This window comes from Urtica dioica, chromosome 3 (assembly GCF_054948205.1).
Source record: "Urtica dioica subsp. dioica isolate 48M chromosome 3, U.dioica_male_clone48M_v1_H2, whole genome shotgun sequence".
Classification (NCBI taxonomy): Eukaryota; Viridiplantae; Streptophyta; class Magnoliopsida; order Rosales; family Urticaceae; genus Urtica; species Urtica dioica.
Window position 1 is genome coordinate 48,350,701 of NC_142758.1, and position 15,954 is coordinate 48,366,654.

General features: G+C 37.7%; 2 protein-coding genes across 2 annotated transcripts; both read left to right on the top strand.

Annotated features, from left to right (window-relative positions):
• Positions 1-588: 588 nt before the first annotated feature.
• LOC149403355 (protein CORTICAL MICROTUBULE DISORDERING 4-like) lies at positions 589-2,720 on the top strand. Its single transcript, XM_089608117.1, has 4 exons — positions 589-1,291; positions 1,414-1,656; positions 1,745-1,836; positions 1,932-2,720. Exons 1-4 carry the CDS (start codon positions 725-727, stop codon positions 2,554-2,556), a joined length of 1,527 nt encoding a protein of 508 aa, XP_089464243.1. The 5' UTR covers positions 589-724; the 3' UTR covers positions 2,557-2,720.
• Positions 2,721-4,367: 1,647 nt separating this feature from the next.
• LOC149403356 (uncharacterized) lies at positions 4,368-12,966 on the top strand. The gene is made up of 26 exons (XM_089609172.1): positions 4,368-4,755; positions 4,836-4,938; positions 5,045-5,142; positions 5,276-5,406; positions 5,504-5,612; positions 6,016-6,207; positions 6,633-6,769; positions 7,140-7,371; positions 9,122-9,159; positions 9,247-9,269; positions 9,391-9,497; positions 9,577-9,628; positions 9,712-9,796; positions 10,058-10,148; positions 10,690-10,728; positions 10,806-10,873; positions 10,955-11,017; positions 11,118-11,173; positions 11,255-11,328; positions 11,410-11,502; positions 11,598-11,699; positions 11,793-11,873; positions 11,968-12,059; positions 12,166-12,181; positions 12,290-12,400; positions 12,486-12,966. The coding sequence occupies exons 1-26, from the start codon at positions 4,429-4,431 to the stop codon at positions 12,621-12,623; spliced, it is 2,658 nt and encodes an 885-aa protein (XP_089465298.1). The 5' UTR covers positions 4,368-4,428; the 3' UTR covers positions 12,624-12,966.
• The last annotated feature ends 2,988 nt before the right edge of the window (positions 12,967-15,954 follow it).

The following is a 15,954-nucleotide window of genomic DNA, read 5'->3' on the forward strand; positions in this document are numbered from 1 at the left end:
ATATTGAAAGTTTAAAAGATTTTCTTGTGATTTGCGGTTAAAATGTCTTATATAATCTCTTTATACAATATTCGACGTGACATTAATAAAAGAAAAAAAACTGCTCTTTTTTCCCTTTCAAATATACCTGAAAATGTTATTTTATCTCATGTGATGTGACGTAGAAATGAAAAATAAAGAATCCACTCTTTATTTTATATTTCCAAAATAAAAAATAAAAAATTGACTGAGCTTCTACCTTTAGTAGAATCATTGAGATAAAAACCCAAAACAAGCCAATTAAAAAAAAACCGAGCATTTATTAAATAGCACAATTTCATCACTTAAAAAAAAAAACGTCGTTTCAACTCTCAATTAAGTGTGTTAAGTAGTAGTGTAGTACTAATAGTAGGCTTTAGGTAGTAGCTTAGTTCCCAGGTTAACTAGATTTTGTAAGCAATTCAAAAAATATCTCATTCACATGCCACATCCACACGCACAAAAAAAAAAAAAAAAATAAATAAAAATAAAACAAATCACAGATATGACCGTTACACCAACGTTCGAAACTTGCCCACAAATATATTCAAATAACTTTTTCACCTCTCTCTCTCTCTCCGTGTCTTGACCGTTGCCAAATCAACAACATAAGCATAAACAGTCTTTCTCTTCCAGAGAAGAAAATAAACTCTCCTTCCCTTCCTCTCAATCACATAACCACCGAAGAAAGAAAGCAAACGTAAATATGGGCACCGCTGAGCTGGCACCGGGGACGCTGAAGAAGCTTCTAGAAGGAATGGAGTTGGGGCAGAGAGCGACGAGCGAGCACCGGAGCTCGATCCTCCAAGTCACCGACATATTGCCGGCGGGTCTCGACCAGAAAAGCCTCTTCCCGGAAAAAGGGTTTCTGATCAGAGTCTCAGACTCTTCCCACTCTGCTTACGTGTCACTCCCTCCCGAGCAGGACGATTTCGTCCTTTCCGACAAGCTCCGCCTCGGTCAACTCCTCGCCGTTGACCGCCTCGACAAAGCCTCCCCTTTCCCTCTCCTCCGCGGCGCCAAGCTTCTTCCCGGCGGCCGACGACCACTCGCCGGCGCCGGCGCCGCCGTAGAGCCGATTCTCCCTCCGCGCCGGGGGTCGTGGGGAGAGAGCTCCGCCGAGCCGGTTGTTTTCTCGACGCCGATTCTTCGCCGGAGCTGCGCGGTGGCGCCGGGGACGTTTTCTTCCGCCGGCGGAGGAGGGAGGTTTCCGAGGAGCCGGAGCGTCGTCTGCGAGCGTGTTCCTCCGGCGATCAGTCCGTTTAGTTTATCTGTAGGTACATTCTCTCTGAAAAAAGTCTCGATCTTTTTCTTTTTTTTTTCTCAAGAATGAAATTATTCGAGCTCTGAATTGAATGATTTTGGGGATTTATTATTATTATTTTTTTAATTCAGGCGAAGAAGAGTTCTACTCCGCCGCCGCGGGTGAGGAATTCGAGAGTTGCGACTTCTCTGAACATGGCGGCTTTGGAGTCTCGGGGATCTCCGAAGCCTTCTCCGATCGTCTTCTCCAAGTCTAAGCCAATTGGTAATAATACGAATACTTTCGCCGCCGATCATGGAATCTCCGACGGCGTTAATAGTAACGTCACAAGTCTCGGCTTCAACTTGCCTGGAAAACTCGGCGCTTTAGGCAAGGTTCGTAAAAATGAAAAAAAAAAATTAAAGAAGAAGTAGATTTTTATTTTATTTTTAAATATTTAATTTCTTCGTAATGAATTTTCAGGAAGCTGTGCAACAGAGAGATACAGCGCAGAAAACAGCTCTTCAAGCGCTGAGAGAAGCTCAAGCCACTGAAACCCTAGTCCGATCTCTCAAGTCAGTGAAATCCATTTCTCTCTCTCTCTGTACATATATATATATATATATGATCTGGACTGAAATTGAAATCAAACTCTCTCTCTCTCTCTTAGAATGTTCTCGAGCCTATCGAAGAACGCGAAACCAGAAAACCCAGCCTCTTGCTTCGAGCAATTCCTGGAATTCCACGGCCAAATCACGCAATCGATCTCCGACGTCGCTTCGATCCGCGCCGCCACTTCCGGCGGCGAGGCACATCAACGCAGGGAAAACAAGAACGACGATTCTTCTTCACCTTCTTCTTCTCCCTCGCCCTCGGTCCTCGCCGAGATCGCGCCGAACACAGCCTCCGATTCGAGCGCGTCCAAGCGGAGAAACACCTGCAATTCGGAGAAGAGGATTCTCCGATCGTCGTCGTCGGCGAGGAAGAGGCTGGTTCCGGCGGAGACTACCGGCGCCGGCGACGAGAACGCGAGGCCGTCGGGGCTGTGGTCGACGGCGAGGCTCGGGAGGCAGATCGAGAAGGAATCAGGGGTTTGGTTCATGGAGTTCGTCGAGAAAGCGTTGGAAAGTGGGATGAGAAAGCAGAGATTGAGTCAGGGTTTGATGATCAGACTCGTCAATTGGGTTGAGTCTGAGATCAGTAATAATAATAGTAATAATAATCATCGGAGTGGTGGTGATAAGAGAGCTTCTCAGATTGCCAGGAAGTTGAGGATCAAGATGAAGAATCCATGAACAGACAAAAATGTTTCACAGATTTTTTTTTTTTTTTTTTTTTTTTTTAGATTAGATTGTTGTTTGTGTATCACGTTACTACTACGTATATGGTTTGTGTGTGTGTGTGTGTGGTGTGTTCTTGTTTCTTGATTTAATTTAATTGATTGGAAATAGTTTCTTGATTTCTTGATATATTTTAAATGCAATGCATATATGTATGTATCTTTTTTTACTAGTGTGTTTTGGTACGCAAGTAAATTTTAGTCACTAAATTAAGAGGAGAAGGTATAATTTTAGTAACTAATTTGTTTTAAAATAAAAAATAAAAAAAAATATTTAAATGGCTGGTTCTAACAAATCACAAATATCAATCTTAAATTCAAGAATAATATTATCAACTTTGAAAATTAGTAGGTATATCCCGTGATCCTGTCCACGGTTCCGTAAAAAAAAAAAATAGTAGGTATATGTCCCCCTTTACTACTAATTTTTGAAAATCGGTGTTGTATCTAAATTTCTTAATTTTACACTTTGATTGTCTTCTCATTCTCAAGTATCGAGGTCCCAAATTAATAGCTCTCGAGTCGAGTTTTCGTTCTTTTTTCGGTCTTCATAGACCACTCTGGTCTTCTTTCTTAGTTATTCATACAATGTTAACAATTATTAGGCTCCCAATCATATAGTTATTTGATGATATCGACATGCAATAAAGAGTAATACAGAATAAAATAAGTGACAAAAAGTTAAAAGACATTGTAAAAAAATATTGGAATGATGCAAGATCAACTTGATTCAAGATGTTTGGATCATGCTGATCCTACGATATTGGAGTTTAACTATACAATAATTGGTTTCACAAACTAATAAGCAATTACAGAAATGTTGGACGGCGTGACTTTGCTAAATGTTTCTTAACGTTTTCATTGTTTATGGACTACGTAAAATTTCAGACTTGAAATCCGAGAACCCTTATTATCTATGAAATAAACTTGGACACCAAAATCGGAAAATGACCAGAATTTACAATTTTAATTGCCTTTAAACAATCACCGAAAGTTCCATTCTATATTCTGGTGAGCAGGCACGAAGCCAAGTTGAGGCCAGGGGGGGCTATAGCCCCTCCTCAAAAAAAATTTTTTGCACTTTTTTACCCAGTTTTTAATTTATTTTTATATTTTTTAACCCTCAAAATTTACAAATCAGCCCCCCTTTGAACTTTTTGTTGCAAATTAGCCCCCCTAATGTATATTCCTGGCTTCGTCCCTGCCGGTGAGTGTTTCAAATGTACAACTTGTAAGAAAATCTTTCGAGGCAGTCCTGCTAAAGTTTTTAATCTTTTTTTTTTTTTTTTTTTTTTTTTTTAATTGGGTCATTAAATCCAACAACTCATATTTATTTTCTTGATATAAAAAATCCTCCTCAACAACAGCACCATCAATCCACCACCTTATTTTTGGTTGATTTTTTTCTTCTCAAAATAAAAAATATCGTTTCGGGAGGACGGAATTTGAAAGCGATATTCGGTTGGAAACATAAAAAGGGATATTATATGAACATCTAGATTTACCATTAAAAAAAAATACAATAATCTAGCTCCAAAAATTAAAATGTTATGAGTCAAGCCAAGCAAAATAAAATAATAATAAAAAAAAATGTTTGAAATGATAAAAGAATTTTAAGAATTAAACAAGAATTATGGGATGCTTAGTTTGACATGGTAGGAATTATGGCGTCGTTCGGTCTATGAAATCGAGAGAAAAAAATCGTCGCTTTTTAAAATGATCGTCGTTTCCTTATGATTGTGTTTATCGGCGATTTTATCCTTTTTTATTTTATTTTATTTTTTACGGAGTGAAGTGAAGCTTCTCTTTAGCAGAACTATCGTTGGCCATGGAGATTGGCTGTGTGTTGCCGAGTCCAATTCCCATGGTTTCTTCTTCATCTTCTTCGCTCACTCCTTCGATTTCCTTTTCGCTCTCATCTCCGACTTCCAGAGAACCACTCTCCGTCAACTTCTCCGACAAGCCACGCCCTAATCTCCGTCGCGTTTCGCTCACTCGCCGTCGCTCTCTCTCGACCGCCGCGTCTCCTTCTCCTCCGAGCCATCTCGTCCCCGAAGACCTAGGTTTCGAGTTCGAAGAAGCCGTCGAGAGGACTGAAGCTCCGACGAAGAGCTCGAAAATTATCCTCAACGGAATGAGTTACACTGAACTCCAGGTTCGTCTTCTAAAAGTCCAATACTCTTTCTCTGTTTGTTTGCTCGTTTCGAGTTTTGAAAATGGCGGTCTGTGTGATAGGAATGGGTTCAATCGCGAGGATTCAGACCTGGACAGGCTTTGATGCTGTGGAAACGTTTGTACGGCGACAATATTTGGGCACACAACTTCGACGAATTAGAAGGTTTGTGATGAACTCATAGTGCTACACTTGTGAAAGAATAGAAGCTAATATTTGTACATTTTAGTCTCGGTGGTTAAAGTTTGTGGACGAATTTCTGAACTTGTAGGTCTGAACAAAGATTTTAAGGCCATGCTAAGTGAAAATGCCGAGTTCAAGCCGATATCATTAAAGGAAATCCGAACGGCATCGGATGGAACTAAGAAGGTAGACGAATCGTTTTTTTTTTTTTTTTTCCGAATTTTATTTTTATTTTTTTGTTTTGTTATGTTGATGTGTTTATTAAGTGGTCTTGTTCGGAATATTCTCATTGATTGTGAGACTCACAGGAGGTTTGCAGATTTTGTTCGAGTTGGAAGACGGGCTGGTGATAGAGACTGTGGTTATACCTTGCGAAAGTCGACGCAACACTGTTTGTGTCTCGAGCCAAGTCGGCTGTGCTATGAACTGTCAGTTCTGCTTTACCGGCAGGTTTGTTTGAGCTACTAACTCGACTATTTCGCCGAACAAACCCCGAAATTTACGGTGGTAAAAAGATTATTTTGTTGATTTATTTGTTTATTTTTAGGATGGGTCTGACGAGACATCTGACCGCGGGTGAGATAGTTGACCAGGCTGTGTATGCAAGACGGCTTTTCACCACCGAACTCGGCTCCATTTCAAATGTTGTATTCATGGTACGCCATATATATATAAAAAGTTATGTTTTATATTTGAGTGGCAGATTAGTGTAATCGGAGGGACTGGTTCACCCCTCGATATAGTGAATCGAGCTTATCGATAAAACCACCGTTCATGTACAAAGCATGTTCTTAAATTGCTGCCTCATTTGAGATTTTGGCACTCGCTCTTAGGGAAACACTCGATCGATTTGTATTTTTTTTTAGTTATTAGACCAGAGTAAATTAAGGTTTTTTTATTTTTTATTTTATTTTACTGATTCACCCCTCAAATAGTGAATAGAGCTTATCAACAAAACCACTGTTCACGTTCAAACCATGGTCTAAAATCGCTACATCATTTGAGATTTTTCCAATATCTATTTGGGAAACACTTAATTGAGGTTTTGTGGGTGCAAAGGGTATGGGAGAACCGCTTCACAACGTGGACAATGTGATAAAAGCTGCGGAGATAATGGTGCACGAGCAAGGCCTGCAATTCAGTCCACGTAAGGTCACAGTTTCAACAAGCGGGCTCGTCCCTCAGATCAGACGTTTTCTCCGAGAGTCAAACTGTGCTATCGCCGTCAGTTTGAATGCCACGACCGACGAGGTATTTCCCTTTTATTCATGTCTATAATCGATGATTATTCGGAGGAGACGAATCTGTAGTTAGTGAGAACCTATAATCGATAATGTTAACCAATGTTTGGCTCTCTGCCTATCAAAATAAGCTCAACGGTTTTTCTTTGGTGGACTTAGTTAGGGATTATTCGAGTACCTTGTACTAGGGTACAGTGCACTGAGCATGTAGTTAGGGATTATGCTGAAAAGGTACAAATACTAAAACTCATGGTACAAAACTTAATTTTCAAAAAGTTCAGGTGCATGGAATTTTTTCTGATGGTGTAAGTACTTCTTGATTTATATAATATTCCGTTTTTCTTTTCGAAAAAACAACAAGGATCTCAAGTACACAAACTTATCACATGCTTCGTTCTTAACCTTTTTTGCATACATGCTTGTAATCTCTCATAGGTCAGAAACTGGATTATGCCTATCAACAGGAAGTATAACTTGGAGTTGCTTCTTCAAACCCTTCGGGAGGAACTTCGCTTCAAGAGAAACTATAAAGTCCTATTCGAATACGTTATGCTCGCTGGTGTGAATGATAGGTTACACTTCATTATCTCCCTTACTTCTTTGGTCACACTTTGGCTCAATATTCGTTTTTTCTTTGCAGCTTCCTCCCTTAACTTTTTTTTTTTGGCGGGGCAATATCTTACCAATTTTAATTTTGAACAATTTTTTTTTTTTTGGTTAACATATGTGACCCTGTAAGGAAAAAATATGCTACTGTCTTGTGTATCGATAAAAATTTACATTGAGAACTGACAGATTTTATTAATTTGTAACAAAAACGTCAAAAAGTGCACACTCGTGGAGGAAAATGTCGACAGCAAAAGATTTAGGGGCCAAAGTGATATATTGATGGAGCTTTCATTTTTTCTTTTCCTGATAGAAACTATGTCTGAAATGTTGCAGTGCCGAGGACGCAGAGAGGCTTGTCGATCTAGTCCGTGACATTCCTTGCAAGATCAATCTGATCTCGTTCAACCCACACGACGGGTCTCAGTTCGTGCCGAGCCGGGACGAGAAGATGATCGAGTTTCGGAACGTTCTGGCCGGAGCCGGGGTCGTCGTTTTCACGCGACTCAGCCGCGGAGACGACCAAATGGCTGCGTGTGGCCAGCTCGGAAATCCCGGCGCTCTTCGGGCCCCGGTTCTCGGCGTTCCAGACAAGTTCAGAACCGCATTGAAAGTCCCCGCCTGATTCCTCGGATTATATTATTGGTCACAAGGCAAAATTTATCGTGATGAAGCGCTTTTTGAATAGTTGCTCTATCTCGTGCTTTGAATGCTAATAATAATATTGAAAAAAAATGTCGAAAAAAGAGAGATGTGCACTCACGTATGTAATTCACGTTTGTGCATTATTTGAGGAAGACATGTAGACAAGACCAATAGGATCGGATTCCAATAGCAATAATAAGATGGAAAATATTGTTGTTTATATTTTAAATTTATAAATAATTGAGTTATTAAAAATTGGGTAAAGCAGCTATATAGCCTAATAGAATTTAAGCTTTTGCAAAATAGTCATAGTTTGTCAACTATAAGCAAACTAGTCCAAGTAAGATTAATCTATGTTGGATTAAATTTAATACCAACGAACTATAAAGACAGAACGTAAGCTTTAAGAAAGTTTAATTAAAATTAATCGAAGTAAGATTAAATTTAAAGAAAACTTGTACTCTCAATTGGCTATTTTGATATATCTAATGAAACTATGATTATTTTGCAAAAGTCATAGTTTGAATTGATTACTTCATACCATTTTTTCTTAAAAATTTGTGAATCGCTAAATATTCAATTCGTAATTTATAATGAGGTGTCGAAAAATTATAAGCATTTACGTTATTTTAATCATGTTAATAAAAAATTATGACTAATTAATGAAAAATTAAAAATGTATGGCTAATAAATGAAAAATCGACTGTTATGTTTATTTTAAGTGCTTGATGGTTTTACTATTGCGTGAGTTCTCTGATGCTGACACGTGGACAGATGTCGGGTCTCTAGTCTCTAAACACTGCCCACAAATATTTGCGCTCTTATTTATTAGACCAAAAGGTGAAATAAAAATAAGAACTCGTAATGTTCACGCGCCTGGTTTTGGCGGCATATATATATTTGGACATTTTGTTTCGTTTTGTCTCTACAGTAATCCAAACAGAAATTCTGTTTTCTTACTTCTCTTCTCTTTTTTTCTCTGCAAGTCCGAAATCAAATCTCTCTTCCTCTCGCTCGAGCCATGGGAGCTTCCAATGGAGAAGACGTTTGGGCGTTGATCTCCAAGGATCGCCGATCGCTGAAGCACGTCCGCGACAACGTTCACGGAAACATATATCTCGAACCGGTAATTTTACTTCCTATTTTTAATTTTGAATTTCTTCGGAACGCTTTCTCTTTCGTGGCTCTTTTGCTCTCTCGAATCTTGGCTTCGGTTTAGTTTCTGAAAGAAAAAAAAATTACAAAAATTGTGAAATGAAGTGTTGCTATAGCTTTGATTGAAAACGGATATTCAAGTTCTGATGGTTTATCTAATACGCGCGCACAATCCGTCGGATTAGTTTATTAATTTCTGTTGCTTCAGAAATGTTTATAGTCGTAAATTTGAACTAATTTTGACAATTCCGCTCGGCTGAAACGCTTCACTATATCACTATATATGCTTCTTAGTTTTCAATAGTATATTTACTATGCTTGAAGGAATTGCTTTAACCTGCAACGATTTCCAACAAAAAAAAATGGATTCATTCAACTGTGGATTCATTCATTGCTTAGAATACTAGGAATCAGTCCTCGTTATTTGATCTACTGCCGCGATTTATGTATATTAATATATCAGTGTATTAAGTGTAATTTTTACTTATAGAATTTTATTTTTCTGCCTTTTTCCACAGCTATTCTTGAAGTTCATCGATACTGAACAGTTTCAGAGGTAAACTAAGCTTACTTTTCCATGAAATTCCATGATTCTGTAAAATAATTTTGTGGAATTTGCTAATGGTGGAACCGCAACTTGCAGGCTCCGCGATTTAAAACAACTCGGTGAGTTTTGGGCCTCTTCAACTTTGTTTAAAACGTATTTTAGGTTTAGACTATATTTGTTTCATTAGCTTGGTAAACAATTGCTATTCGACTTTAAGAAATACTTTGCTTTGATGATTAGGTCTGACAAACATGGTTTACCCTGGTGCTGTACACTCTCGATTTGAGCATTCACTCGGGGTATATTGGCTAGCCGGTCAAGCTATTGACAAAATTACGTCTTACCAAGTACAGGCTCGTTCTTATGGTGTTGGTATTCCTTCCCATTTCTTGTTCCCGAGCCTAATAAAATGAATTTTGATGATAGGGTTTGGAGCTTGGTATTGAGCGTGACGACATAAAGACAGTGAAACTTGCAGGTACTTTTTACTATTTCCACTGCATCGCACTATAAAAGCCTGATTGACCGATCTTCATTTTATCTCTCTCTCTCTCTCTCCAGGATTGCTACACGATGTCGGCCATGGACCGTTCAGCCACATGTTTGAGAGTGGGTTCTTGCCCCAGGTTCTTAAAGGCCATAAATGGTAACCAACACACTCTTTGGCTTGATAAGATTTCAATTTTCCTATATGAGAGTAGAATTCACTTAAATTATTAGCGGGATTGCGTTTATGACTGGTCATCTGGACTGATATAGGATTAGGTGACTACAGTGATATGATTAGTCGACTGCAAGAAATTGTGTATGAGTACGAACAATTGAACAGTATATAAACCTTAGAGTCCTTCTAGAAGGAAAGGTAAACAGGTTCTTATTTTTTTTTTTTTTTTTGAACATCTTTCAGGTCACATGAGGACATGTCGGTGAAAATGATAGATTACATGATCGACGAGCACAATATTGAAATTGACCCTCAAACTCAGAGAAGAGTGAAGGTTAATTGTGCAACAAGACTTTACTTTTATCTTCACTGTACATTTAAGTTCTTCCAAAATCATAAAGCCTGATTTGTTTTCTTCCTTATTATTATTTTATGAAAGACAATAGAAGCACTTTTTTTTTCCTTCGATTTCTCAATAGACTAACTTCTTTCTGCTGATGCCACTGGTTTCAGATATTTTTCACCTACATATAGGGATTAACCTAAGTTTATTATGAGCTATGTTGGAAGACTGTGACCATTCCAAATTCTACATGTTTCTTTGGATAGTTCTCTCCACTTGAAAATCTAGGAACTAGTTGATTGACCTTTTGTTAAGATGAAGTGCTTCCAAATAGCGTTGTTTCACCCTTAAGATTTCATTTTGGATGGAGTTTGGTTATCTACTGTTTACAAAGATTCCCTTTTAAGAATATATCCATGTAGTTAAAATAAATTGTGTATATGATGGCGATAGATCAAAGCTTTTCCAAAAAAAAGTTCATAACTTGTAACTTTCACTGTTTGCTTCTTACACTTCCTTGGTATAATGACAGGACATGATAATTGCAAGCTGTGACCATGAGTCAAGACAGGTAAACCATTGTAAGTTTCAAGATTTTAGCTTGATAGTTTTTTTTTCACCAAACCTGTGTTTCCCCTGCTATTGTAGAGTGTGAACCAAAAGAGGTTCCTATATGATATTGTTGCGAATGGTCGAACTGGAATTGATGTTGACAAGTAAGTTACTTGAATTTAACTTCTCTTTTCCATTTGAGGCTTGAAAATCAAAAGAGACAATGATTACCATTTATTTTGCAGGTTTGATTACATTGTTCGCGACTCTCGTGCCTGTGGACTTGGCTGCAATTTTCAGTCTGAGAGGTTAAATTTCTTCTTTAACTTTTTATTTAGCTCAAAAGAAAGTCCACCCAACATATTTGATTGTTTATTTCGACAACTAATTCTAAAAGCGAGGTTGCAGGTTAATGGATACGATGCGAGTCATGGAAGATCAGATTTGTTATCGGGCCAAGGATTGTGAGTAAATCTTTTAAATTCCCATTTCGGTTTTCAAATAATGCAACATTTGTGAAATATCTCCTCTAAAACGTTGATCAGATCTAACGATACACAAGTTATTCTCCACTCGTGCTGATTTACATCGAACCGTATATACGCATGCCAAAGTGAAGGTACCGCCAGATCATCATTACCTTTTCTTCATCAACGGTTTAATTTTTCGAGTCTTGACGTGCACACCAATCTTTCTTCAGGCTATAGAACTCATGGTTGTGGATGCTCTTGTACAATCAAACGAATGCCTCGAAATCGCGTCCAAGATCCACGACCCAGCTGAATTTTGGAAGGTTTATAACACTATATCACATTTTTACACTTGTTAAACCTTGGTATTTGTTCTGTTTTTTTTTTTTTTTGTCTAAAAAGTTCGTCTCCGAAACAGTTGGATGACTCGATTTTGAAGACAATAGAGACTTCTTCTAAGTCCGAGCTCAAGGAGGCTAGAGATTTGGTCCAAAGGATTCGGAGAAGGGATCTATATCAGGTTACTCTATAAATTATTGTTCGAATGGGTTCTAAAAATTAAAGACTTTTACATTATTAGATCAAATTCTGACTAGTCCATCGGATTTTTCAGTTCTGCAACGAGTTTTCCGTCCCCAAGGAGGAAATGTACTACTTCAAAGAAATCACTCCACAGGATATAATATGTTCCCAGGTCAATAGTTTTTGTTATAATTATTATATCTCCCTTGGATTAGTGCAGGCATATTATGATGTCCTAACAAATGAAGAAAAATAATAAAATTCAGAAAGGCGGTCAGATCACATTAAGAGAAGAAGATGTCAAAGTGAGCAATACTAAAATTGATCTAACTCGCGGTAGAAAAAGTCCGTTGGAAAGGTATATCTTCATTCAAAACCCTTGGTAAATTATATTCTTTTATTTTCTCTCATCTTAAATTTTAACAGCTGACCCTTTTATTTCCATGCATATAATCTCTATCCAGCATCAAATTTTTCAAGGTACAAAATATCCAAAACATAGATTCAATATTTTTTTGCTTTCTTCTTCAACATTTTGTATGATTTATTCGAATCTCGAGCTAGCTAACAGTACGTATCTTTTATTAGGATTATGAGAGCAATGAGATATTCTCAGTTCAAGATGATCGAATCAGTCACTTGTTGCCTGCTTTCTGTCAAGATATGATCGTTAGAGTGTACTCGAAGAAGCCCGAACTGGTCTGTTCAATCCCTGATTTCTTCTCCGAGTCAGCGTTGAACTTTAAAGTAAATCGTTACAAAATGTGATTGAATATTTACACAGGTCGAAGCAGTTTCCGAGGCATTCGAGAACTTCCAGCTGAAGACATACGGCATGAAAAAGCAGGTCCACGGAACCCCTGAGAAGAAAAAGCGTCAAAGGTACGAAATGCCAAGTGTTTTCGAAGCTTTGAGAACATAGATAGTCATGTACGTGACTGTGCTGGGGTAAATAGACATCATGTCTAAATAGAGAGTTGGCTAATGAAATCTGATGGTGTACATATGAGGAACAAGTTATATGCGTGAAAGGTTTAACCTTACCATACGTATGAGTGAGTTTTAAAGGGGAAAAAAGTGTAAATTCTCATACAACATGATATGATGTATGACCTTACCACATTCGTAAGTACTTCACTCTGAACCGTATTAACCACCAAGCCAATATTGCAAAGGTTTTTGACAAACTTGATGGGTTCTGATTTTTCTTACCAGCATTATAATTGTGGATAATCATTTGTTTCAAGTTTTTTAATTAGTTTCTGAATGCAAATGTTATCTTCATAGCATATGCCAATTGTGTGTGTGTGTGTGTGAGAGAGAGAGAGAGAGAGAGAGAGAGTGGCCTGTATTCTTTTTTCAAAAAAAAAAAAAAAAGTATCTACTATCTCCCAACTTGAGAATTTTTTACTTACAATGATGGAACGATCGACTATATTCCGAGGGAGATTTTCCCATATCTTGCTCGCGAAAGAAGAATCCAAAGCAATTCAGACTCCGTAAAGGTAACGGTTTCTACGAGCGGGCTCGTCCCTCAGATCAGGCATTTTCTTCGAGAGTCCAACTTTGCTATCGCTGTCAGTTTGAATGCCACGACCGACGAGGTATTCCCTTTATTTGCATCTTATCGTGCCTGCAAAGTTGATGCACAACCGACTATTATTCAGAGGAGAGAAATTTGTAGTTACTGAGCTTGTCCCATAATACTTGAACGATCGCTTAGAACAATGTTATCCATATATTGCTCGTTGGCTAAAGTACACAGAGACTAATCTCGTCCTTCATTGTTAACCTTGCATATATGCTTGTATTGTATGTCTGGATTATGCTAATCAACAGGAAGTATAACTTGGAACTGGTTCTTCAGACACCTTCTGGAGGAACTCCGTTACTTTTTCGGTCACACCTCGACTCATATTCATTAATTTTTTTTTGGCACGGGTAATATCTTACGAGTTTTAATTCCGAACAATTTTTTTTTTTTTTTTTTACGTATGTGATTCTGTGAGGATAACATACGCTGTCGTCTAATGTATCGGTAAAACACAAGCGCAAGAAGAAAATTTACTTCCGAAATGACCATATACAAGAAAACAGACTCACATCATCAAGAAAATATAAAATATGCAAAGAGAAAAACCATACAAGAAAACAGACTCACATCATCAAAGTTTAATAATAAAAAAAAAAACGAGATCAATCATTGGCGCTGTTGGTGTTTTCAGCTTCGCCTGAAAATTTGGTTTGCGGAAATTTAAATCAACAATCTCTCTATCTGAGTCACACAGTGGACTCTTTTTTTTTTTATGTTTGTTTTTTTGGGTGTCGAAAAAAGAAAAACAACCAAATCTATGTTTCTCTCCAAAGTTGTAGTAATGCGAGAAGTTGGCGAATTCGAATTAAAATATGGCCATTAATGATAAATACAAGCCAACTAAAAACATACGTTGTCTCTCGTCTCATGAATGTGTTTATCTGACTCTCAAACTGATCTGATTGTCTTTTTCATGCAGTTTCACGGGTCAAATTTAGCTATCGCTATCTTTCTCTTTCTCGTCTTCTTCATTATGATGATCATACTTGAACAATGCACAAAACAATTGATCTATACTCATGCAATTCTAGGACCACATTATATTTAGACCATTAAAAATTCAATATTGGATAGTGATACATGACGAGAGGAAAATATATGCACAAAACAATTGATCTATGCTCGTGCAATTATAGGACCACATTCTAGAGCATTAAAAATTCAAAAAATTGGCTACGTAAGCCACATAATTTACAGCAATTTAAATTTGGCCAACGTTTTGTAAATAATCTGTAAATAACTAAGTTGCTTACGTGGCAGCATATTAATGACGGATTTTTTTACAGCTTTGCCCTTGAAATGTTCGGGTTTGTAACTGTAATGTAGGCAGTTTTTTTTTTTTTAATTTGAATCAAATATTTTAAACCAAGTTGGTAAGTATTAACTGAAATTTCAAATTGGAAGTTTCAGCGTTGACTTTATCTAATTAGTTTCTATTTTCGTGGCAATTCATTATGGATAAAATCTGTAAATATAATCTTCATTTATTGATATTATTTCTTTCATATATTCATAATTTTAGAACGTCCAAAATATTTCCAGAACTTTTTTCAGATTATATTTACAATGAATATACTGTAAATATGGTTTGTATTTACAATGAATATAAATATGTTTTGTATTTACACGAATATACTGTAAATATGTTTTGTATTTACACAAATATACACCATCCGAACAAAAACGAATCATCATATTCTGTACAACCAAATAACCATTGAAACTCATCTTCCTCATCACGCAAACCGACCCATCTTTCTTGGGTGTCGGAGCCTTCTCGCAAGCCTTTTGCAATCCCGGCCATGTTAACATATTAACATATTTATGTACTGTAAATTTCTTCCTTGTACATTTACAATACTCATTTACAATAAACACAGTAAAAAAAAAAAAAAAAACCCTCTGCCGCCTTGAAAAGGAAAAAAAAAAGTGTGGATCGATCGATCGATGGCGGCGTGCGAGCAAGTGTCGGGCCTTCCTTCTTCCCGACGCCGACACCTTCCCCAACGGGTTGAACGGCCCACCCGGGTGAAGCTCGCGCACTCCTCCCACGGCGATCTCACCGTCGGCGACCTCAACGCCGTCCTCGACCGCCTCGCCACCGCCAAGTTTCATCCTGACGCTGAGACGCGACGCCGCGACTTCCGATTCGTGACGAGCCGCGGTGGTGGTGGGGGAGTCGGATTCGTGACGCGCCACGGTGGTGGTGGAGTCGGTGAGTTTTTTGGGTTGTTTTTTGAATAGGTTTTGAGTTTCGGTCGAGAGTTTTTTGGGTTTTTTTTTTTTTTTTCCTTCAATTATGAAATGTGCTCATGCAATCCCAGGACCACATCCTTGCCTTCTTTCCTTTCTTCTAATCTGTCCAAAACATAGTAATATATAAAAGTGGGCTAATTAGGCTCATCACACAAACTAAGGACTTAAGGTATAACCATACATGCCTCATATGCAGTTAAACAAGCAATATGTTCCGCGCGTTGTTGCGGAATAATTAATATATTTTAGTCTGAAGGAAACAATATATAGAGATATGTTCATAAATATTTAGATTTGAAAAAAAAATGTCCTTAAAGTTTTTGGAGACATTTTTATCTTTCTGATAAAAAAAAAAATCAGTACGAATGAACGTTATTTGTGTTTAGGGTCAATTTTTTTTTTC

Bases quoted from the DNA above. Each gene is read 5' to 3' on its own strand.
- LOC149403356 (XM_089609172.1), top strand. From the start codon at position 4,429: ATGGAGATTGGCTGTGTGTTGCCGAGTCCAATTCCCATGGTTTCTTCT. The intron at 5,143-5,275 runs GTAGACGAATCG...GGAGGTTTGCAG, and splicing joins CATCGGATGGAACTAAGAAG to ATTTTGTTCGAGTTGGAAGA. The intron at 11,329-11,409 runs GTACCGCCAGAT...ATCTTTCTTCAG, and splicing joins ATACGCATGCCAAAGTGAAG to GCTATAGAACTCATGGTTGT.
- LOC149403355 (XM_089608117.1), top strand. From the start codon at position 725: ATGGGCACCGCTGAGCTGGCACCGGGGACGCTGAAGAAGCTTCTAGAA. The intron at 1,292-1,413 runs GTAGGTACATTC...TTTTTAATTCAG, and splicing joins TCAGTCCGTTTAGTTTATCT to GCGAAGAAGAGTTCTACTCC. The intron at 1,837-1,931 runs GTCAGTGAAATC...TCTCTCTCTTAG, and splicing joins ACCCTAGTCCGATCTCTCAA to AATGTTCTCGAGCCTATCGA.